General features: G+C 36.6%; 4 protein-coding genes across 6 annotated transcripts; 3 read left to right on the forward strand and 1 right to left on the reverse strand.

Annotated features, from left to right (window-relative positions):
* Positions 1–233: 233 nt before the first annotated feature.
* Positions 234–4,074, forward strand: LOC147513743 (serine/arginine-rich splicing factor RS40-like). 2 transcript variants are annotated; one of them, XM_086596977.1, is made up of 7 exons: positions 387–454; positions 745–873; positions 1,653–1,998; positions 2,168–2,280; positions 2,420–2,652; positions 2,820–3,461; positions 3,811–4,074. In XM_086596977.1, exons 4-7 carry the CDS (start codon positions 2,185–2,187, stop codon positions 3,863–3,865), a joined length of 1,026 nt encoding a protein of 341 aa, XP_086453103.1. In that variant the 5' UTR covers positions 387–454; positions 745–873; positions 1,653–1,998; positions 2,168–2,184; the 3' UTR covers positions 3,866–4,074. The 2 variants fall into 2 exon arrangements, with proteins under 2 accessions (XP_086453102.1, XP_086453103.1); XM_086596976.1 differs by lacking the exon at positions 1,653–1,998 and having other exon boundaries at positions 234–454.
* Positions 4,075–4,673: 599 nt separating this feature from the next.
* LOC147513744 (uncharacterized) lies at positions 4,674–7,739 on the forward strand. Of its 2 annotated transcripts, none has more exons than XM_086596975.1 (3): positions 4,674–5,050; positions 5,128–5,234; positions 5,828–7,739. In XM_086596975.1, the coding sequence occupies exon 3, from the start codon at positions 5,860–5,862 to the stop codon at positions 7,540–7,542; it is 1,683 nt and encodes a 560-aa protein (XP_086453101.1). In that variant the 5' UTR covers positions 4,674–5,050; positions 5,128–5,234; positions 5,828–5,859; the 3' UTR covers positions 7,543–7,739. The 2 variants fall into 2 exon arrangements, with proteins under 2 accessions (XP_086453101.1, XP_086453100.1); XM_086596974.1 differs by having other exon boundaries at positions 4,716–5,050; positions 5,108–5,234.
* A 2,334-nt stretch (positions 7,740–10,073) lies between these two features.
* Positions 10,074–12,824, reverse strand: LOC147513745 (peroxisomal membrane protein 11C). The gene is made up of 8 exons (XM_086596980.1): positions 12,530–12,824; positions 11,681–11,885; positions 11,304–11,378; positions 11,135–11,209; positions 10,963–11,043; positions 10,777–10,851; positions 10,517–10,690; positions 10,074–10,389 (listed from the first exon to the last, which is right to left on the reverse strand). The coding sequence occupies exons 2-8, from the start codon at positions 11,870–11,872 to the stop codon at positions 10,354–10,356; spliced, it is 708 nt and encodes a 235-aa protein (XP_086453106.1). The 5' UTR covers positions 11,873–11,885; positions 12,530–12,824; the 3' UTR covers positions 10,074–10,353.
* Positions 12,825–17,577: 4,753 nt separating this feature from the next.
* Positions 17,578–21,157, forward strand: LOC147513746 (MATE efflux family protein). The gene is made up of 2 exons (XM_086596979.1): positions 17,578–18,150; positions 19,070–21,157. The coding sequence occupies exon 2, from the start codon at positions 19,329–19,331 to the stop codon at positions 20,943–20,945; it is 1,617 nt and encodes a 538-aa protein (XP_086453105.1). The 5' UTR covers positions 17,578–18,150; positions 19,070–19,328; the 3' UTR covers positions 20,946–21,157.
* Positions 21,158–23,887: the final 2,730 nt, after the last annotated feature.

Consider the following 23,887-nt stretch of genomic DNA (forward strand, 5'->3'; position numbering starts at 1 on the left):
AATATTTTTTACAATAATTTAATATAACGGCACCCGTTCGTAGGACGGGTTCGAAAACTAGTTGTAGTGTGTTTTTTTCATTTAAAAAATAAGAACCTTATTATTCGGCAATTATAAGCCTAGATCATATAATTTGAGTATTAATCCTTAGGTAATTAGGTTTGTTCGCCTTATTATTCGTATTATACGGAAAAACGTGTATAAAACGGAGTACTAGCTATGGTTAACACCTTGTAGCAGCCCAATTTAAGACTTTTCCATTGGACTTGCTGTAAAACTGAAAAACGAAAGGGGACAAGCGAATTAAAAGTTTAAAACTAGATTTGAGGTTTGGCCCGGCCCATTACTAGCCCTCCTAAATGAAACGTGGTCCAAATTAAGTTTTTAGTTTCGACTGTTAGGTCAAACGAACATATTTTGTTCAGAAAAGTTGGTATCTGGTTGAATCGCAGAGGTGAGTAGTTAGATTTTCATTCCTACTACATACAATAAACACAAAATTTTCTTTATTTACAAACTTTTTGATGCCTGTTTATTTCAATTGAAAAGACAATCAAATTTTGAAAGCCGAGGTCCACGTTCACAATACTGTTGCACATCCTAACATTAATCACTATAATGATGAAACTAACATTTTTTGGTAGCAAGGTTCTAGAGACCATTTTTGAAAACCATTATATCCATTTCTTTTTATGATTTATCTAATGTATGTGTAATGATATCCCCTTTTTATTTTCGTTTTAGATTTTACAAAGCTTTGTGAAAAAATGAGGGCTATCTTTTGTGGGAACTTTGAGCTTGGTACACGTCAGTCTGATCTTGAACGTCTTTTCAGCAAATATGGGAAGGTTGAGAGGGTGGATATGAAGTCGGGTATGCAAATTTTTTCTCACTCATTCTTTTATCCAGACTATGATTAAGTTGATTATGAATCTTTTGTCTACCCTGGCGAACTTTTCAAGGAAATGATCCTTTTAAAGCAAGAAACGTTGAGTAGTAAATCTAATAGACAACTTTAGTCCTTGCCTTGTTTTGGTTCTAATTAAGTTGCACAAGTAACTTTTAGTTTTTTCCGTCAGTTTTAGAGGTACATTTTGAATTAGATATACCTGATACCATGTGGGTCGTTATGTGTCAGATTTTTTGCATTGAAATTACGTCAAATTTATTCTTGGTTTGACAGCAATGCCCTTTGGAGCATCTGCTTTAATGTTATCTGAATATGTGACTATAATGACCGAGTTATGTGTTTGATTAGGTCTTTCCAATAAGCAAGTGAAAACAGAATTATGAACTGCTTATGATATAACTTTTGGAACCAACATAGCTTTATATCTAGTGTATAGTATGGGTCTCATTTGAATATCTTTAATATATATAATCCAGTTCGGTTTTTGGGTTAATAATTTACATGCATTCGTTCATCCAACGTGGCGTGTTTCGGTGATAATGCGTATGGTATGTAATACATCCCATCAGATGGAGCTGGTACCTTGCTGTTGGTAATGCTTCAACGTCAGCCAGACTACAGTGAAGAAGATAGAAGCCCTAACTTGTTGAGTGATTGTGGGAGCTCAGGAGGCTTGTTGTAAAAACATTTTTATTGTGTTTTATGGTATAAGGTTCCACACTCAACAGTTTTTTTGGCGCAGGAATATTTGGAATATCATTTATCTTCCTTGCTGATGGGTGGCCCTTATGCATTTACTTTCGCATCCGTGCCTGAAATTCATCTTCTTTTGTTTTAAAGAAGACATGATCAGATCCGCAATGCCACAGACACAATACATTCCTTGAGACGTCATTGCCTTTCATTCCTCATGACCTTTTTCAGGTCTTCAATTTCCGACATAATTCATGGTAGAACCCATGTCAATTTCATAGTCAGAAGCAGCAGAACAGACTGAGAAGGCACTCTATTCAGTGACCCATCACAAGACACCCACTTTTGGATAGCTGTTCCTTGATTATTTCATAAGAAAAGGGCTGTCCGCTATTGTACGGTCACTTGGTCTCTCTCTCTTAGTTGTCAGATTTTCTTTTTATGTTGACTGCATATCTTTGATATTGAAGATTCGTCTTGGGAGGATTGTTGACTGTATATCTTCCTGCTGAGTATTTCTGGATGTGGTATATGGTTGTGCTTACTTTAGAAGCTGGTGAACAGGATTTGCCTTTATCTCCATGGATGATGAGCGAGATGCTGAGGATGCAATTCGAGGACTTGATCAGACAGAATTTGGTAGACAGGGGCGCAGACTTCGTGTTGACTGGACAAAGGTAGTAAACACTTTGTGTTTTTTTCGATTGAGAAATGAAAATTGATTAATATAGTAAAGAGATGTAATTTAATATGCTACGGTACAATCAGTTATGATAATGAATCTTATGGAAGTCCCCCAAAATTTCTGTATTACAGCAAGAACGTGGTGGTAGAAGGTCAGGAGGTTCAAGATCTTCAGGAAACTCAAGGCCCACAAAAACATTGTTTGTTATTAATTTTGATCCAATGCATACTAGGACAAGGGACTTGGAAAAGCACTTTGATCCATATGGAAAAATAATGAGTATTAGGATCAGAAGGAATTTTGCATTCGTTCAGTATGATTCCCAGGAGGATGCAACTAAAGCATTGGATGCTACAAATATGAGGTGAGTTTACCCATTTTCTTTCAGTTGGTGTTAAAGGCTTTCCTCTACTATTTTTTGTCAAGAATTTACTGATAATTTGTTTCTTCAAGTTAAATTTGACCTGTCTCAAAATATATAATTTTGGTTGAGTCGCTTGTGACAGTTGTTTCTTTGATATGAACGTGCAGCAAGTTGATGGATCAAGTTGTGTCAGTTGAATATGCCGTGCGTGATGATGATGGAAGAAATAACCGACACAGTCCTGACCGGAGAAGTCGTGGAAGGTCTATTGACCGAGGTCATGATCGCAGGGGCTCACCTAGTCCTCATCGACGACAGAGGGATAGTCCTGATTATGGCCATGGTTTAGGTTCTGAGAGAGGTCGTGATCGTGCTAGATCGCCTAGTCCTCATCGCGGAGACCGCTATAGTCCTGATTATGGTCGTGGTCCGAGTCCAAATGGCAAACCAAGGAGCAGAGCTTATCAGCGAGGGAGGCGTAGTCCAGATGATGGTCATGGTCCAAGTCCAGATGTCAAACCTGAAATGAGGGGCCGTATGTATCGGCGGGATAGTCCTAATGTTGTTGGTGGTTTAAGTCCAGATATCAAACCTGAATTGAGAAGCCATACTTATCGCCGGGATAGTCCTGATGTCGGCCGTGGTTCAAGCCCGAATTCAGAATATGAGGGAAGGGGGAATACACGTGGGCAAGAAATAGATTCTGATTTTGACCATGGTGCCAGCCCACCACACACTAAACCTGAGCTGAGGGGCAGTCCTAAGTTTGCTAAAACAAAAAGTCCAATTCAGGAGAAGAAGTATCGCAGGTTAGCAATATTTACTCTGTTACTTAATAATGTTTTTTTAGATAAAATATAGGCAACTAATTATCATTGAGAATTTTCTTTCCATCCACAACTTGTGCGCAAGCACAGCCCATTTGCTGTGTTGCAATTTAGTTGTTCTCTCCACATCCTAGCATTCTAGTTTGTACATTTGGCGGTTTGCAACAAGTGAGGTATTTGGGGTTATTATTTACGTCAAGCGGCGGAAAATGATTTCTTTTTCTCCCTGTTCTTGGCATATGATTTATGCTCACTCGTTTTTTTTAATTCCTGGACGTATTTGTATTTGTGTGATGCTCTTTTAAATTATATCTTTTTGCTGGTTGTGCAGTCGTTCACCTTCAACTCGCAAGTCACAACGTGATATTGGGAGCAGCAGAAATTAGACGTACCTGGTTTGTAATGGTCTTTTTCCGCTTCTTGAACATTTTCCTTTGTTATGAGAATTTAAGCGATCGATATTGTGGATCTGACAATGATGCCTCCGTGAGCTTATGTTTGTAGACTGACTTTTTCTTCTCATGTGTTAACCTCACGAACTCAACTGTGAGCTTATGTTTGTAGACCTACTTTTTGATGATTATTTTTCTTGCTCTGTGGTAGGCTTTCACCCTGAACTAAATTATTATTATTATTTTCCTTTATAGTTGGTTTATAAAAATTTGTTTTAAAGATACTTGTAAATCTGGGGTGGACAAATGATATGCAAGGACTTTTCAAAAAGGCGGGGGCGAAGGGACTTGAACCCCTGACCTTCTGCACCCCCTTTAATTTTGTTCTCTGAATAATTTGGCGTATTAATCTTTTTAAACTTATATTTTGAGAAAACGGAGTATATGTTCGGGTTTGTTGTTGATCTCGACGCACAATGAAACTTGTGCAATAAGCATGATACCGTTATCACTATTACAAAAGTCAAAATATTGTCTTTCACAATTCTCATAGTTTTTGGGGGGTTGTAACAAATTAGTCCTATTCATCGAGGGCTTTCACTAAAAAGCAGTGGCACTTTTGCAAATCAAGTTATAACGAAGCCTAATCAAACAGTCTACGGCAAGTACCTGACACATAACCACGTGGCATAAACGTGCAATCTCAATTCCTCGGTAACGTAAAAGAAAAAAAAAAAAAAAAAAAAATTTAATTTTCCAAACGGTCGGATCATTAGTTACAGCCCCGCAATATGAGGTTAATATGAGCTTAAAAGTTAAAACAAAGAGTTTCACTGAAGAATACAGACAAAGTGAATCAAGTGGAAAACTGAAGTAGAAAGATTTGAGCAATAAAAAAAAAAAACTTGTTTTCTTCTGACAACTTGTTTTATTATTTGAATTCAAACTCGAATTTCTTATTCTCTTCTTCTTGTCTCTGAGTTTCTCTGACTTTTGAGTCATTGTCTTAGTTTCTTTAATGTATCAGACCGTTATACTGGAGCCTTTGTTTCAAGTTGAAGATAAGCTAAAACTTTATGTTTTTTTTGGTCTAGAGAGTTGAAGGTGAAGCTATTGTAACTTCTAAGTTTCTTTTTTAAGAAGAGAATGAGCTTGGGCTTATTGGAAATTGTTTTAAAGGTTGGTATATGATTCTTTTTTGGTTTGGGTAGTTTAATATTGAATTTTTCTTCTTAGTTATGTGTTTTCGCTTTCAGAAGTGCTTGTGATCGTTGGAATGTTAACGGGGTTGTGTTAAAGTTGAATGTTGGAGAGAGGAAAGCGGGCCTGTTTGGATTGTTTGTCAAGTTTACACTTTTGAAAGGTATATTTTTTGGAAACATTTTTAATTCATTCTAATAAGCTGCTGGAAATAGAACACTGTCTTCTCTTCAAAGCCAAGTTCTCTCTTTCTCTTTTTTTTTTTGCTGAGTTTTATTTGATAAAGATTGAATTTTTGGTCATTTTTTTCAAAAATTATGGACGTTAGATTGTTTACAGTCTGGATATTGCTTTAATTGTGTATGAAAAAACATTGTCTACATCTACCTTTTTTACCTGAAAGTAAAGCAAAGTTGAGTTTAAGTGAAAGTTGTTAAGAGTTGTTTTAAACTTGATTTTCCATTTAATGCTCTTCACTAGTTCTAAAATTGACCTGTGAGATATTTGATATGGTGCTTTGATTTGTCGGTGACTTGTTGTTTTCAGCAACTTGAAATTTCTAGAAATTAATACTGACCACTCTTTTACCTCTCTTGGGTATATCTTAATTTATTTCATATGATTGCAACTGCTCTACATTAATGCATTAAAATAAAATTAAACTCTTCCTACTTTTGAATTTTTTATGATGGAAATTAGTTTTTCTGTCATCTGGGTCTGCTTAGATCCTCTAACTTTTGGTTTCTTTCATTTCAGGTGATCTGTAACTCTATACTTACATTGAAAAAATGGTGGAAGATGGAGGAGAAGGGGCTTCGGTCGATACCCAATCAGCGGAAGAGTGGTTATTACGTGCCCAAGAGCTTGTTCCGGGTGCTCTTGAGAAAGCAAGGGAAGCCAAGGGGTTTCCAGGTAGATGGAGAATGATAATTTCTAAATTGGAGCAGATCCCGTCTCGTTTATCAGATTTGTCGAGTCATCCTTTCTTTTCGAAGAATGCACTGTGTAAGGAGCAATTGCAAGCTGTGTCAAAGACATTATGGGAAGTGACCAAATTGGCGGAGCTATGTATAGAAGAGAAATATGGGGGTAAGCTTCAGATGCAGAGCGATCTCGATGCTTTGTCTACGAAACTGGATTTGAATTTGCGAGACTGTGGCCTTTTGATCAAGACAGGAGTTCTTGGTGAAGCTACCTTACCAGTTCCAGTTGGGAATCCTTCTTTGGAATTTGAGACCGGAAGCAATTGCAATATAAGGGAATTACTCGCTCGCCTTCAGATCGGGCATTTGGAAGCGAAGCATCGGGCACTTGACACCCTTGTAGAATTTATGAAAGAGGATGAGAAGAATGTTTTGTCCGTGTTGGGACGCAATAATATAGCTGCTTTAGTTCAATTGCTTACTGCAACGTCTCCAAGGATTCGAGAGAAGACTGTTACAGTGATTTGCTCTCTTGCAGAATCTGGCAGTTGTGAGAATTGGCTTGTTTCTGAAGGTGTGCTTCCCCCTTTAATAAGACTCATTGAATCGGGTAGTACTGTAGGTAAGGAGAAGGCCACAATTTCTCTTCAGCGGTTGTCGATGTCAGCCGAGACAGCCCGCTCAATTGTGGGTCATGGTGGGGTTCGTCCGCTGATTGAGATTTGTCGGAATGGGGAATCAGTTTCACAGGCTGCAGCTGCAGGGACCCTGAAAAACATATCGGCTGTGCCAGAGGTGAGGCAGAACCTTACTGATGAAGGGATTGTAAGGGTCATGATCAATCTACTTGATTGCGGGATATTGTTTGGTTCAAAAGAATATGCAGCCGAGTGTTTGCAGAATCTCACTACTAGTAATGACAATCTTAGAAAGTCTGTTATTGCAGAAGGTGGAATTAGGAGTCTTTTAGCTTATCTGGATGGGCCATTGCCCCAAGAATCTGCTGTTGGAGCTTTGAGAAATCTGGTTGGTTTGGTTTCAATGGAAGTTCTACTTTCTTTTAGTTTCCTTCCACGCTTAGTTCATGTGCTTAAATCTGGATCATTGGGTGCACAACAAGCTGCAGCCTCAGCAATTTGTAAGGTTTGCTGCTCTGCAGAAATGAAAAGACTGGTAGGGGAATCTGGGTGCATACCTTTGCTTGTAAAATTACTTGAGGCTAAAACAAATGGCGCAAGAGAGGTTGCTGCACAGGCACTCTCAAGTTTAGTGAGCCTCTCGCAAAACTGTAGAGAAGTTAAAAGGGATGAAAAGAGCGTGCCAAATCTAGTCCAGTTACTTGATCCTAGTCCTCATAACACAGCAAAAAAGTACGCAGTGTCTTGCCTAGGCTCTTTGTCTGCCAGCAAAAAATGCAAGAAGTTGATGATCTCCTACGGAGCAATTGGATATCTTAAGAAGTCGTCTGATATGGAAATTCCAGGTGCCAAAAAATTACTCGAGCGATTGGAGAGAGGAAAATTGAGAAGCCTTTTTAGCAGAAAATAGTTTTAGGATCATATGCTGCCTTCCTTGATTAGTGCAATGCTTTGTTTTAAGTGTGTTTTTGTTTCATTTTCTGAATGAAGCAAATTAGTGTGAAGCTATGAACTGCATTGCAAACGTTTGTTTCTGTCTTTGCACAACGTGTAATATAAATGTTTGTAGTAAATTATTAAAGGGTAGGTTGAACGTTTTCTTTCTCAGATTTTTTTTGCAATGGTCCTCCTCTTTATAAGCAAAATAGGGTCTCGAAAAATGTGGCTAATGCCTAAGGGCATCACCAATGCAGGCCTTTAAAACCCAGGGCCATGTCAGCATTTTTGGAGGGCAATAAGGAGGAGCTAAAACTCTATATCATGGGTGTTCCAACGGAGAAGATTAGCTACTTTATAACATGTGAGCCAAGGATGTTTGGGGTGGGAAAGTTTTCATGGGCGATTTTTTAGAAAATTCGAAAAATTTGATCGGATTTGGATATAATTCTAAAATCCGATCCGATCCAAAAAGAAATTTCGATATTATTGCGGTTTATTCCGAAAATATATACTTATCTCACTATCCACTTGATTAGATTTCAACCGTTCATTCATTTTCTAATTTTTTCTTCCAAAAACATTCAACTTCCCCAATACCACTTTTAAATATGAAAAAAAATCGGTCCAATATTATAAAAGCTACTTAGAGTCCAAAGACCATAATCCATTATTTACGCAGACACTTCACGCCTAATTTCCACATATGAAAAAAGATTGAAACAAAAATACCTAGACTTCAACAAAATGCAATGCTTGCTATTGGTGGTCGCAGGTTCTTTTTCTCGTTTTTTTGGATCACTTGTTTGAATGAAAATGGGTCAAGAAAACAATATTGTTGAATATATTGGTATTGTGGAAAATTTTTTCTCTACAAATGAACATTTTGATATTTAAAATAATTGAAAGTAAAGAGATCTTTGAAAATTTTTAAGTATAACGAATTTCCAGAGTTATTAGAAATTTCGAAAGTTTCAAATTGGAAATATATTTTGAATTTTAAAAAAAAAATTAGATCGGATTTGGCTAGCAATTAGGTTCAGAAAAAAATTTGGAAAAATTCGAAGGAGGTTAATCCGATCCGATCCGATTGAAGTCACCCCTAGAAACAAGACTGAAAAAAATTAAAAGTGAATAATTCATGTGCAAAGTTTTGGGCTTCAGGTTCTTTATAAACAATTAGAAATGAAGACAAATATCCGGGATAGTTAAATTGGAGGCCCATTTAGGGGCGTTGGAAACAATTTTTGCTAAAGTCCGTTAAATTTGGAGATATTAAATTGGTGATGCCCTAATTAAGGGTGGAATTTGAGCCGAGGGCTCGAGCTTCGGCTTGGGCTTGGCTTGTTTAATTCGGCTCGAGCTCGCTTCGCTTTTATATGAGTCGAGCTCGAGCTCAAATAAAAGCTTCATGTAACAAATGAGCTTGATGAAGCTCTACTCGTTTAGTTCAAATAACATATTTATAGTGTAAAATAAACCGAGGGCTCTCGAAGGGGCTTTGGGCTCGCTCGAGCTCACTCGTTTAACTATATGAGCCGAGCTCGAGCTCAATTTAAAGCTCGTGTAATTAGCGAGCTGAGCTTGAGCATGGTAAAGCTCGGCTTGTTTAGCTCGAATTCCACCCTTAGCCCTAATGGTTACAATTGTATGGTGATCCCTTATGGGCTAGAGTTAGATGTGAGCCGAGGATGTTAGGGGGTGAAAGTCAGTGGACGCACAACGAAAGTAATCAAAATTGCCTACAACAATAGTTAGCAAGTCTGAAAGAAAATTAAATGAAATTTTGCTTTGGTCATTAGCAAGATGGCTGAGCCATAGATCTTTGTTCCCTTTTTTCTTGCGATATAAAATGATAGGAGACATAACTTCGCGCCATGATACGAGACATTACTTCTCGCATAAGATGTGAATGCTCTTGCTAGTGGTTGGGTTTGGGTGGACGTTTCCGATCATATGCTGATATGCAGGACATCCTATTGATGAGTATGAGGTACGAACTACAAGAGTGGCTAGTAAAATGAATTTGTACAAAAGAATATACACTTTTTTCTCCGTTCCTGAGCACCACACTAGTATGAGTTCTGATAATATCAGGATTAGGGTACAGACTGTCAAGTTTATAGTTTTATACTCCTAATTGTGCTCAAACGCCAGTCGAACTCCAGCTTATAACAATGCAAGTCTCTCAAATTGTGCACTACTTCAAAACAAATTACTTACACGGGATATGAAATATCAATAACAATGCAAGCTTTAACCACCTATCTGGGACATCACTCCGCTTTTGGTTTAACTTCTGACCACCCTTTTATTTGGTCTAGGGAAACCAATGATTTTCTCCTTGTTAAATGATGTATATACATTAGGTGCCCTTGATGGCTTGTTCTCGAGATCATGACCAGAACAAACCATCAAAATGCAAAGAACACAGTAGTATCTGAGCGCTGCTCCAGTGCTTCCTTCTCCACCATACACATAAATGTACTCATGCATAATAGCTGATGACAACAAAATAATTTAGCTTCGTAATACTCTAAAAAATTGAACTGTGCTAAGCCTGCAGCTTTCTGCATAAGCGATTGGAACCATTAATCTTACAAGTTGGCAGGTTTAATAAGTGATGTACGTTATTATAAATAGAAGGCAATGAATGATGAATAGCCTTCAAGTGTTTTGCACTGTTAATCCAGTTGCTCAAAAGCATAATAACACGTACATCTACCAAACTGAAGACTTATTCTGTTCGAATGGAAGCTTCTGGAGCCATTCGTTTATTCGTCTATCATGGGGTCTTGCTCTTTGGATGGGAAGGAAGCAACTGCATAGCCAAACAGAAACCACAAAACAAAGTTCATCAGCCAAAATAACAACCCATAGAACTACCATTCCTTGCTTTAGATAAAAACATGATCATTTCAGTATTAGTCTACAGAATCCTGAAGCACCTGATAACAAGAGATGAGTGAGCTAACAAATCCAAAGCCTCCTGTTACACGGGGAGTGACTTTCTTAGGTGCCAGCTGAAGCAGACCTGCCGCAACAACTATATCTATGGATGCTTTTACAAGAGCCAATGTCCTATCATTTGATTTTTTGAGCTTCTCACAATATTGCTCATTCTGCATCAACAAACAGCAAAATCAATATTCAAATTCAATGGAGATAGTGGCTCTTAAAACAAGTTGAAACTGCTGTCTTAACATACTTGATACTTATCACTGCTCTTAATATCCTTTTCTAACTTCTTAATTGATCCTGACAGCCTTCCAAGTTCCGCAAGCTTGATAAAAAAGAGAGCAAAAAATCATTTTATTAATTTATGAAATAATAGACCATGGATCAACCCATTCTACAACTTTCTAATGAAGCTGGAAAAAACAGCACCACAAACCTCTACCAAAGTGGTGCAAATCGAGGAGCCCATCCAACAAAAAAGAGAAATCCTGCCAAGTAACTCAGCACGTTCTTTGTTCTACATAACAGATCGATTCAGATCATATTATCATAGTGTTTCTGGTGGAAATCCATCAACAGTAAATTAAATAAGGAAAATAAAATAGTACCTTATAAATTCCTGTTCTTCCCAGCCACACAATTTGGTCCAAAAATAAAAATGTCGACAGTAACGCATTCTTGGACTGAAAAGTAATTAAAACAAAACGATGTTTAAGAAAGACAAAGAAATTATAATGAATTTCAGAAGCAGTTTCATTGCAACTACTGAACTTGTACCTTTCCAAGTAAAACGATTGGAAGAGGAGTTCCTTGAGGAGTCGGGCTGATAAGAGCATGTAAGTCATTGACAAACTGCAAGTCCAATAGACGATTAATAAACACAACAAAAGAAATAAGAGTGGAAGAATGAGTATTTGATTCACGATTCTTCCTCTTTTTCCTTCTTTCACTTTCTACAAGATAAACAAATTGTGTGAAAAACTAGTACATGCGCATAAGTCATAACATCCATGAAGAATTAGATGCTTAAATTTGTAAGATTGTTAAAGTATACTGACACAATAAGAAGTATATCAGAAAGCACCCAACAATGAAACAAAACAAAGAACTAATGGTGAATCTCAAGGAGTGAGTTAAGAAATAGAACATCCGACCTTAAAAAGACGGAAGACTTTTCGTGCCAAACTAGTTGATTTGTCAACATTTTGAGCAGTGCCAGCCTCTCCATTGCTTATGAATTTTGAACCATACTGTATGGCCCTGCATACCTTATCCCTGGCTTCTGCTTTGTTCAAATACAAGACTAAAAGACCAAGCTCAGCTCTGGTTGCGTCCAACGTACTCATTTCTTTTCTTATCCTGAATGCATAGACCAATAAGACAAGTTACAACCCAGAACATTGCATAACATATTAACAACTAAAACAGTTTAGAACTGTAACTATTCAACTCCATGAGAGTCTGCAAGAATACATGAGCAAAACTTTTGCAGGGACGACGGTGCCACTGTAAAACAATGAATGTTTAATGCCATTGTTAACACTTGCTCTAGTTTTAACCTTATACAAACAAAACAAGCCACAGCTTCAGATAACTGTTTTGAATATTCACATTTACATTGGTGAAAATAAACTATTGCAGCTGGTACCTATAACATGGGTGTCTTTTCAATTCCTATAACAATAACAAGTCTTTCCAACGCCCAACCTCGCTAGTGATTATTTTGAAATTGAAGGTCCAATGGTTTAGTGGTAAAATGTTGTAACTACGAGATAGGAAAAAGATTACACCTTTGAATTGCTTATAGATTTTATTAAGCTAAAATAAAACAATCTGAAGAAAATAAAAAGCCAATCAATAACCATACAATACAAATAGAACACAACAAACAAAATAATAAGCAGAACAGATAGATCAAATCAAATATTAAATATTAATTATTATTATAACAAATATGAGTCAAACAATATAATAATAAAATAAAAGCTAAAGATGTAACATACCTGAAAACAGAGAGAGGATGAAGAAATATTTTTTGTTCTCTTTCTCGCTGTGTTTGTGTTTTGTGAAACGAAGAAGAAGTCTACTTTGTATACGATATCGTGTGTTCTGTTATTAGTTTATGGGAAAGTGTGCCATTGTTTTTCTCACTTGCATCGAATACCACATCCCTTTTTTCTTGTTACTTTTCAGTTGTTTAGCGTGCGTAACTGCGTGTGGAGTAGATTGGATAAGGCTACGATGTGGCTTAAACGTTATTAAATTCAATCTCAATTTGGTTGATGCAGTTTTACATGTACCATTTTGTGTTCGAAAAACGATTAAATAGGATATCGGAATTTATGGAGACTAAATTTTTTTTCCTTTAAATTGGAGACCAAATTTTTTAATTTTTGTAATATAGAGACATGTGTAACATGATATCTAAATTTTCCACATTTCACAATTTGAATTAATTTATATGGTCATAAGATTGTAGTATGGATATACTTTGATAAAAAAATATATAATAATCAAATAATGTATGTAATTTGTGAATTGTAAAATATCGTATGAGAAATTTAGATTAAATGTGTAACTAGTCCTACGTTACAAAAATTAAAAAGTTTGGTCCCCAATTTAACTAAAAAAAAAATTTAGTCCCTTCAAAACTTGTAAAATTCGATACCTTTTTAGTCGTTTTTCGATTTTGTGTTTTGAGTTTCAAAGTTTGTTAGATGGATTGTATGATCATTTGATTAGGCATCTTCGCCATCCATGACTCGTCCGTATGGCCCAATTTTATTTTATTTGGATCGGGTTTTATGTGTTTTATTTTGGTCAAAGTTATTTATCTGTTAGGCCCAATTAGATCCAAATGTAGTCCAAAATTGAATTCAAGCCCAAGTGAGGAACTTCAAGTTGGATAAGTGTCCGTAGGCCCAATTTGCAGTTTAAGGAAGCACATAAAGGGGCCGGCACGAGAACCAAAAAACAGGAAAACAGCGTGGCCAATTAAGCCCACAGTGACTGATAGAGTCTTCTGTGCAATGAAAATACAAAAAGAGACTAAATGAGTAACACGATGGTGGATTCACATGCCACAAACTGAAAGTTATCAAGACATTTTGAGCCAGGAGGATATCGGGACTGAGACTACTGTCACTGACTTTATGAGACAACTTTTTTAGGTGATTTCAACCAAGACAGAAAGTAAAAGTGCTGTAATGACCTACGTTTTGTGAAATTTCAACAAGTTGAATATCAAAGCTTCAACAATTCTAGAAAGATTTCTACAATTTTGAACATCATTATCTAATCATAGAGTTTCCAAGATCTAGAGTTCTTGACCCTTCAACAAAAAAAAGTTATTTTCACGTTTTTTTCTTGAAAACTTTAGAATAATACAAGGCGCAAGATGAGGAGTAGTGATGAACCCATGACGAAAGTCTTAACATTCAAGATCCTTACGATAAACCAAAATATTTAGCACTAAAATTTAGTAGAAATCAGGAATGCAGGAATCGACTTGGGCACTTGAAAAGAAAAGGTTTACTACTTTACTTAGATAAGTGGAGGCCCAGGCCCAGACCTAAGAATTGCTTTTAGATAAGCCCCCCAGTCCAAAATCAGGAGTCGATTAAGACTGGTCACCCGGTTTTCAACCAAAGCTGGAAGCTGTTACCAGAGAGCAGACACAGTTGCAACTTGCTCCATGGAACCAGACACAACTAAACCGGGTCCCACAAACTATATCCAACGTACTCTGTCAAATCAACGGGCCCTTCAGCATCATCCAATTACCTCGATCAACGTGTTCTCGTTGACTCACCGAATGACACGTTTTGGATTCCGTGTACTTGATTATCCTTTGCAGCTAATCAAGGACGATCGTTATACGTCAGTTTGACGTCAACACGTGGGGATTATCCGGTCAATTGGATGGACTAATTGGATTCTGTTGTGTGTACATATTGATCACACTATAAAGGGGTGGAGGAGAATCTTTTGGTTTCACACTTTCACACGAAAGAAAACCTGTTTTAACTTTTACGAACAAGCAAAATTGGTAGCATCCAAGTGCGAAAATCTAGGTCCGGTGGCGGCGGTGAGTGCTGGTCTGCCTTTCTTTTTTTATTTATTTCTTCTTTTCTTGTTTCTTTTGGAAAATCAAACAAATTTAATCCCTATCCTCTATTGGATTAGTGTACATGATATGGATTTAAAGCAAAGTTCCATAACACTAGCTTATAATAAACATCACCAACAACACTTTCAAAACAACCAGAGGATTCATGTTCATATTTTCTTTTTGATAACTTAATGGTGGATTGAGGCGGCAATCAAAATCCAAATGTGATTTGTGTATTTAGCACGACTAATAATCCTTATGTAAATCTTGACCATGTCATTAGATTAACGATCGACACGTCCACAGGGAACAAACATGTCTTTGTTTGACCTCATAATTCCACTTAACACCCTATCAATTTGGAAGCTTGACCAAAAAAAAAAGTTTAAGTGATCTGCGACCGCCCAATCAGTTGAGTCAAGTAAATGATTAACATGAAGTCTCTAGCATGGAAAATGGCTCCAGTGTAGCACTTTTATGAACACATTCTCCGCGTGATTTTTCAATTCAAACACTTTTTGAGGTCAATTTGTCTCGACCTATCGAGACAAAATTGCTTCAATCAGTCATTACTGTTGATCCAAGACTAATCACTCGGATTCAATTCCTTTATAATCATCAATTGGAGTATCGTGTCATCGCCGTGTTAAATGGAGCTTAGGGAAATCTCTAAAAGTCTCTTGATACACACTGCTGTTCTCCTTCAATTCCGTGTAAACGAAAAAGAAAAAGAAAGAATTAAATGGAGCTTAGGGAAATCTCTAAAAGTCTCTTGATACGCACTGCTGTTCTCCTTCAATTCCGTGTAAACGAAAAAGAAAAAGAAAGAAATATCTACGTTTGTGGAATTGTGGAGTGTGGACAACCATCATTGATACATGGTCCAAATTAGAAAACCAAATACAAAAAAGTACGTTTCTTTTAGAGCATTCCAAATGCAAGTTAATATGAGGGAAAATTGAGAATTTTCACCTCCAAATGTTAAAAAATTCTTGCTCAATGCAAAAGTGACTATGGGGTTGACTCATTCACTAAGTTAAAATGAGAGTGAAACTTGCGACTGAGATAGTAGTTGAGTTGGGAACTTCGGACGGAATGTTTTATTCCGTCTCGTGTGTTTTTTTAATTTTTTTTGTTTTTTTTTTTTTTTTTTTATAGGGGGCGGAATCAAATATCCCGTCCGGAGAATAAATACACTTTTATTTTTTTTTTTTTTTTTTTTGATTTTTAAATATTCGAACTCTTTTGCGAATCAAATATCCCGAAAAGGTTTTACCGGAATAATAGTCACTTTTACATTGGACAACCTCACATTGTTTTTCACCAAAACAATATAAAAGAAGAGAAATTGAACCTACGTGGAGGTGAATATGAGTGACTTGCATTGGAAATGCTCTTAATTTATTTGATTCAGGACTTTATGAGGGTAAAAATTCAACTAGTTGTTACTTAATCTTGTTTTTAAGTACTGGGTTCTTTACAGTTTCAGCTCTTAATGTTTAATTGTAAAAGTGATGAACGTAATATTGGAATTTCCTGTTCAATACGCGCGGCCGGTTACAGCCAATACTAAAAATCTTCTAATTGTAGGAGTGATATGTAACACCATACATGGACCTATGGAAGGGTGTTTGCATTACAGACTTGTCCAGGCAGACAAGCGTCCAACTACATCTGTAATCTGTTCGCCACTTATGTTCCCCCCCCCCTGATTTGGGTTGCTAAATTTTTGCTTATTACCAAAATTTGAGAAGCTTAATAAGGCCCCATTTGGCATTGGTGAAACCAGAAATTACTTTTGTCTCTGGTTTGCATTTTTTTGCAAAGCCATACCTCGACCATAATTGTTTTCTAAGAAAGTGGTAAAATTATCTTTTATTTATTTATTTATTTTTAAAAACAGGAAAACGTTTTTACCGCTTAATTAAAAAAACCTAGTTGAACAGCTCGGTACGTACGTAGTATATATTAAGTTATGGCAAGTAACTCTTAAAATGGACTATAATTAATCTTTGGAAGAAAACACTATTAGTTCTTCTAGACTGTTACCTTAATCTTGCATCCTACATCATTACTACCATAATCCGATCATCTTAATTGCATAAGTTAGTATAACTTCTATCTTTTGTTTGCTTGGCAGGGTAACTTATATCTTCAAATAAGTTCCTTCAATACACTTTCTACTCATAGAGTTAATTTCCATTTATTTTTCCGGTTTTTTTTATCGATTTATTCATTTACATTCTTTTGATCACTACAAACGACTTTCGAAATCTCCATTAGAGTTCGAAATCTCCATTAGAGGGTTAGCGTCTAAGCAAGGATCGAAAGTAAGCTTCCTTATCTTGTTAATTTTTTGAAGGATTACATCATATGGATTTCAGTGTTTTCTTGATTAATGGACTTTGTGTGTGTGTGGTTTAATGTCTCTTGTTTTCTGCTCTTGGATCGACGGGTCTTACCTTATGATTAAGAATAGATGTTTATATTTTGTCAATAGGATTAAATCCTACTTGTAGGAGATATAGGTGATATTTTGCTGGATCTCGAGTTATGCCGTTAGGGTTATCAAAAGTATTAGTTACTCAAAAATCTGATTTATACAGTAATAATACTCTAAACAAAAACCAAATGGAAGACGTGCAAAACCATTGACGTCTTTTAGTCTTTTAGGCATTTTTTTCTCCCATTAGAGTAAATAAGAAGTTTTGTAGACAATGAGTTTCGATGAGAAAACCTTGACGATAAATGATTCCCTACTAATAAGCACGACTTTCTCGAGTTCCGTTTATGCACGAGCTGAACCAGCCAAGAGAATGTAAGAGATTTTGTGATACCAAATTACGTAGAAAGTGAGAGAACTCTAATGATAGTATCATACCCTGATAATCCATAGAAGTTCCCTATTTACAACATATCCGCCTAACAAATTACTTGCATGGAAAGGACAAAAAGAAAAACCGCCCATACAGACATGACTATTATCCGAATAGCGAATTCTCCTGGAGGGTGCAAAAGTGCAAAACATTGTCCTCCTGTTTTCATGTGTGTCTGCCCCTCCTTTTTTTTCCCTCTCCTCTTCCTCTCTTTCCTTCTTCTCCCTCCTCAATTTCTCTCTGCCAAATTAGAAAACCCCTTGTTCTTTCTCTCTCTCTCTCATCTCCTTTATTTTAATTTTCAGTCTAATTTAATTTGGTAGTTTCTATGATTCTGTCTCACTTTCATCTTCTCTACAACTCGTTGCCTCTCTTCTCCGCTCGTTCTCACCGCTCCGCGGTATACCAGTTGTAGAAACTGACAAGTTCAATCCAATAACAAAAACGATAACCCACCCCATTTCAATACAACACAAAACTTTGTTGTATAATATGGAATTTGGTATGTTTGTGCTACAGCATAAATCCAATTGGAGGATACTTTATGTGATTGATTCACGGCCAACTAAGTTCCAATGATATTGTTTACTCTAAAAGACATCGAACATGATATACACATGTGAAGTGAGTCTAATTGGTGAGTATAATTATTACCCCTTTACACAAACAACAAACATAACGTTGCTTTGGTAGTTAAGTAGTTGTTGTATTGCTTCTTATCTCTCCCACCAACACTTTTCAAAGTTTTCGTTTGTATTCATGTTTGTGGACATGAAGAATCTGTTATATAGGCCGGACGGTCAATATAACACACCATTTTTTGTTGTGTTTTTTTATGTAATCCGTTGCTTCAATAAATCACTACACAACAGCAGGGGTAGGGGGTTCTCTAGCGTGCACTTGGATTCATTCTCATATGGTTCCATCTATAAACTTCCAAATTTCTCTAAGGGAATAGAAGTATAGAACAGAAAACGTCTAATATAACATCTAAAAAAGTTGTATTTGCATACAGTTGGTTAGTTGGTTTCACATTATGTAGTGACTACCACTGGTCGGACAACCACATTAACCCGATCTGTTTCTCATATTGATCCTCTAAAATTAGCCGTCTTAATGGAATCCAAACAATTTATATCGTTAGGTAATATTTAAATAAAGTTTGTTTTAGTAATTGTTAAAATAAGCATATATACTGAAAAGTTGTTATATTTCTATTTTAAAGATTCCCCCTCCCCCGCAAAAATAAATTGTAGTTTAGGATGTGTGGTGGTTACTTTAAGGTTTTGCATATATTGCATGCAACAGCCTGCAATTCAGAATCTTGATTAGCCATGCTGTGCTTACTGATTAGTGATCGAGAAACCTTCTCACCAAATGGAGTTAAGCACGAGGAATGCTTTTATCAAAATATGGTAACAATTCCACAATACTGTGTAGGTAGAATTGTCAACACTTATATTACTGAAAATTATAATGCCCCTCCCATGCCAAATAATCAGTAAGACGAAAAAAAAGGGAAGTTAGTATTAATGGCTATTGACTTGTTACTGCAGGCGGGAGCTGTGTCGTGTTCCTATAAGACAGTCTAATATTCCAAATGGTGGAATGTCAGTTCAACCATTGAAAAGTTGGGCATATCTCTGTTAAACCTTAGAGGCCGTCCATGCGCTCTTTCTTTTTTTAGATAAATTGTTCACATACCCTTTTAAAACCTCACTCTTACCACCCTTTTCCACACCTCCAAACCCTTCTCTGTTTCTCTCTCTTGTCTATCTGTCTTTCTTTGTTCTTTGCTTGCTATCTTTCACAACCATGTGTAGGCTAACTTCTTCTCCTGTCTCCTCCTGTAAATGCAATTCAGACCAACCACATCTACTTCCTTCAATTAAAGACTCAGAGCCCAACATGTTCACCCCTTTGATCCCCAAAACTCCTACAACACAGCACCAACCTCAAAAACCAAGTAAAACACATCTCTTAATCGCCATTACTGAAGTCAAATCCATTGCTAACATAGCACTTCCCATGATCCTCACTGGTCTTTTACTATATTCTCGTTCTATGATCTCAATGCTCTTCTTAGGCCACCTTGGCGAGCTTTCTTTAGCAGGCGGGGCACTCGCTCTTGGTTTCGCTAACATCACTGGCTACTCAATTCTATCTGGTCTTGCTATGGGTATGGAACCTATTTGTGGTCAAGCTTTTGGTGCTAAGAAACATACTCTTCTTGGCCTAGCTTTGCAGAGAACTATACTACTGTTACTTTGTGTATCTCTTCCCATAGCTCTGTTATGGATGAATATGAAGAGAATTTTGATCATTTGCCGCCAAGACGACGACATAGCTCAAGAAGCACAATCCTACATTCTGTATTGTCTTCCTGACCTTCTTGCGCAATCTTTTCTCCACCCGATAAGGATTTATCTCCGCACGCAGTCTATAACACTGCCATTGACATATTGTGCTACTCTTTCAATCCTTCTTCACATTCCTATAAACTATTTTCTTGTCTCGGTGTTGAATCTTGGAATCAAAGGTGTTGCTTTAAGTGGTGTTTGGACTAATTTCAACCTTGTTGGTTCTTTGATTATTTATATTTACGTCTCTGGTGTTTATAAGAAGACATGGGGAGGTTTAACAACAGATTGCGTAAAAGGGTGGAAGTCACTATTGAACTTAGCCATTCCAAGCTGCATTTCGGTCTGTCTCGAATGGTGGTGGTATGAAATTATGATTTTGCTTTGTGGTTTGCTGATTAATCCCAGAGCAACTGTTGCTTCAATGGGAGTTTTGATACAAACCACTGCTTTGATCTACATTTTCCCATCTTCTCTGAGCTTCAGTGTATCTACAAGAGTTGGTAATGAATTGGGCGCAAACCAACCATCGAAAGCGAAGTTTGCAGCAGTTATAGGCCTTTGCTGTAGCTTTGTTTTTGGATTTTCAGCTCTCATTTTTGCTGTGTTGGTAAGAAAAGGGTGGGCTAGTATGTTCACTCAAGACAGTGAGATTATCACATTGACATCACTTGTTTTGCCGATAATCGGACTTTGCGAGCTTGGAAACTGTCCACAAACAACGGGTTGTGGTGTGCTAAGAGGAACAGCTAGGCCGAAAATTGGTGCTAATATCAACTTGGGTTCATTTTATCTTGTTGGAATGCCAGTTGCTGTGGTCTTGGCTTTCTTTGCTGGTTTTGACTTTAGAGGCCTATGGTTTGGCATGTTAGCTGCACAAGGTTCATGTGTGGTGTTAATGCTGCTTGTTCTAAGTAGAACGGATTGGGTTCTTGAAGCACAAAGAGCTAAAGAATTAACTGGAACTGTTCTTGTTGAAGATAGTGAAGAAGATGAAGAGACATTGAAGGATGAAATTAAGGATTTTAAGAGTGCATTAGTTGATAGTAAACTTGATCAGCTACCAGTTTAACTGTTTTTTTTCCCACAATTTTTTATATTTTGTAAAGGAGTGGTAGCTGTAATTGTTTAGTGTTTTACACACAGAAAAACAGAAGAGACAGTGAGAGTGAGAGTGAGAGATAGAGATAGGGATAGAAATAGAGACAGAGGCTCAAAACCATTTTGTGGTTCTGTTTTTGGTTCTGTTTGATATAAAATTTTTATACAGGGAATTTGATTTTATATACATTGTTTACAATGCAATTTTTTTTTTTCCGATAGGAAGTGCTATAAGGATAGAGGAACACAGTCTGCATCTAAACAAACGCTTCGGAAGATTTTGCATAGTCAACTGGCGGTTAACCCAATCAGCTAACAATGCAGTTCTCCAGTTCTCCTAAACTCAAATAATCTTGTCTTGCTCCCTCAACAGTTAACTTTATGTTCATTGTACTTTCAAATAGGAATTTGAAATTTTCAGTAGGTGAAATTGATGTTTCAATTTTATGCGGAGAATATCACATGTTTGTGGCCATATGCTTTCGTCATTTTGGCAACGTCAATCAAATTTTTTGCCTTTGATATCTTGCCGAAGCATCAGTTTCAACTACTGAAAATATTAATTATCTCAAGGAATCAACAAAAAGAGTTATCGGACGCATATACAACAAAAAAAATGATTCTATAACATTATATATGTACTCCAATAGGACTAATTGTCAACTGAGACAAATTTTAGGGCTCCCAAATTGAATTATTTATATCGAGTGAAGAAAGGAATCAATAGATCCTCAGTTTGGCAATGCTGTTGCAAATGCAGTGCATATTTGTCTGCTGGACATAATTAGTACCTTAAAAGATTAAATCAAGTATACAGTACAGTAGTACTCGCCAGTCGCTACTCAACATTATGTTTCGAAGTGATTTTAGATTTTTAGATTGTGAACAACAACAACTACATGAACAACGTCAACACATTCATAGGTTAATATTGCATCATCATCTGCTAGTCGCGTTGTAAAATGTTTACGAAATTATTTGCTTGTGCAAACAATAAAGTGTAAAGAACTCTAGGAATCTTGTATTATTGTCGTAAGATAAAAAAATCAAACCTTAATAAAATCTAAACGTCATGGTCTCATGGAGTCAGTTCTATTTACTTCTGTGAATGTGTACTCAAATCTTTTTGTTTTTCCTTTTTTGCAAATATGAAGTTAGTCCAGTGGGCGGACTCAAATCTACTGGTCTCAGTTTACCACGGCAGACTGCGTAAGAGACTCGATCTTTGACTCATCTCCATAAAAAAATTGAGACTATCACAATTCACAATTAATATTTATAATACTATAATATATGTCTGTATGCAGCGTGTAAAACTGTCAATACATGCTGAATTTGGTACTTACGGGGACAGCATGCAGATGCACGCATTTGGTTATTAGAGATGAGACTTGCAGCTAACATCATTGCCAACTTGCAAATCCATGCATATCAGTTCTGGACAATAATATAGATTGCAAGTTGCAAGCCAAACAGTTTTTTGTTGATTACATATTATTATTTTTTTTGCACACAGGTAGCGTATATTTGTACTGATGTGGAGAAAGAATGTTACAGAGTAGGGAAGATCCCTTTACAACAAACTCTTAGAACAGTTCAAGCAAACCTGAAATAGGTTTTATGAGGACATTCTACAGCTCTAAGAAACTCAGGCCGAGAGTTGATTGCTGATTGCACCAGAGCGATACACCTTTGGATGTGATCCTTTGCGTCTGCAGCAAAGTTTGCTTCTCTGTAAACATTAGATTTTAACCTCCAGTATCTTGTTAGTTGATTACATCATACGTACGTCAATGTGGTGAAATTTGTATTATTGATTATATGTTACATAGTCATGACTCATTTGGTTATCGAAAAAAAAACCCAGTCATGACTCATGAATCCTCCTTTCCTTACAATGGCCAACATGAATCATTTCTCATGACTGCATTGGCACACCGCACACAAGTCATCGTTTTCGACTGGTGTATGTCACACACTCACCAAAGCTACTCCAACTTGTCGTCAGTCACTGGTGCCATGTAAATGGTACGAATGTGCTTTTCAATCGTTTTTATATATTAATCACATGTGTATATGTATTCATAATTAACTTCTCAAATGAAAAGCAGGCAATAATTGAATTGTGAGATCCATTTGTCAATGATGAGGATCCATTTCTGAAACGAAAAACCATTTGATCTATCCATATGGTTATGGTAGGCCTATAGGAAACTAATAATTCTTCATCGATCACAGGACCCACTAAGAAATAATTTGCAACACCCTCAAATCAAAGATTAAAATATTTGAGTTCATTTTTAACAATATTTAGGCAATCAAATCTTCTTTAAAAATCGACATTAAAACGTTAATAACTCACTTATGTCACATTTACAGTCATCCCGGCCAAGTGGCCAACCCCTTTGTTCAAAAGACATTAGGTAAATTTGGGGGGAAAATAATTGAATGCAGTCTCGAAAACGTTACAATGGACATCCCAACCCCATGTTGAAAAGCCATTTCGTAAAACGGTTATACTAAAAAATGTCAAACTTAGGACGCACAATTTGCTGGAATGCTGTCATACATCCCTCATTAGTTGTAAGATTTGGATAATAAAACATTATAAACTAATTCATAGTCAGATAGTACGCGTAATTAATCATAAGCTCTGCACATGTCTAAACTCTCGATTTCCTTAAGTTGTCCCGCTTCTAGACAACAGCTCAAAGAACAAATTTGTTTCCTCATAACGAAACAACAGCAAAAGGGAAAAAATTTGTATAGAAATGCACGAGTAATTCATACGTCATTGAACGAATTAAACAAGTAGTCAAGCTATTGGCAGAAAGCAAACGGTGTCTATTATTAATGGTTACTTCAATTTGAGGAAAGACTGCCTGAGAAAGTCATTGTTTACATAGCCTGTAT

The sequence above is a fragment of the Coptis chinensis genome, chromosome 3, assembly GCF_015680905.1.
Source record: "Coptis chinensis isolate HL-2020 chromosome 3, ASM1568090v1, whole genome shotgun sequence".
Taxonomy (NCBI): domain Eukaryota; kingdom Viridiplantae; phylum Streptophyta; class Magnoliopsida; order Ranunculales; family Ranunculaceae; genus Coptis; species Coptis chinensis.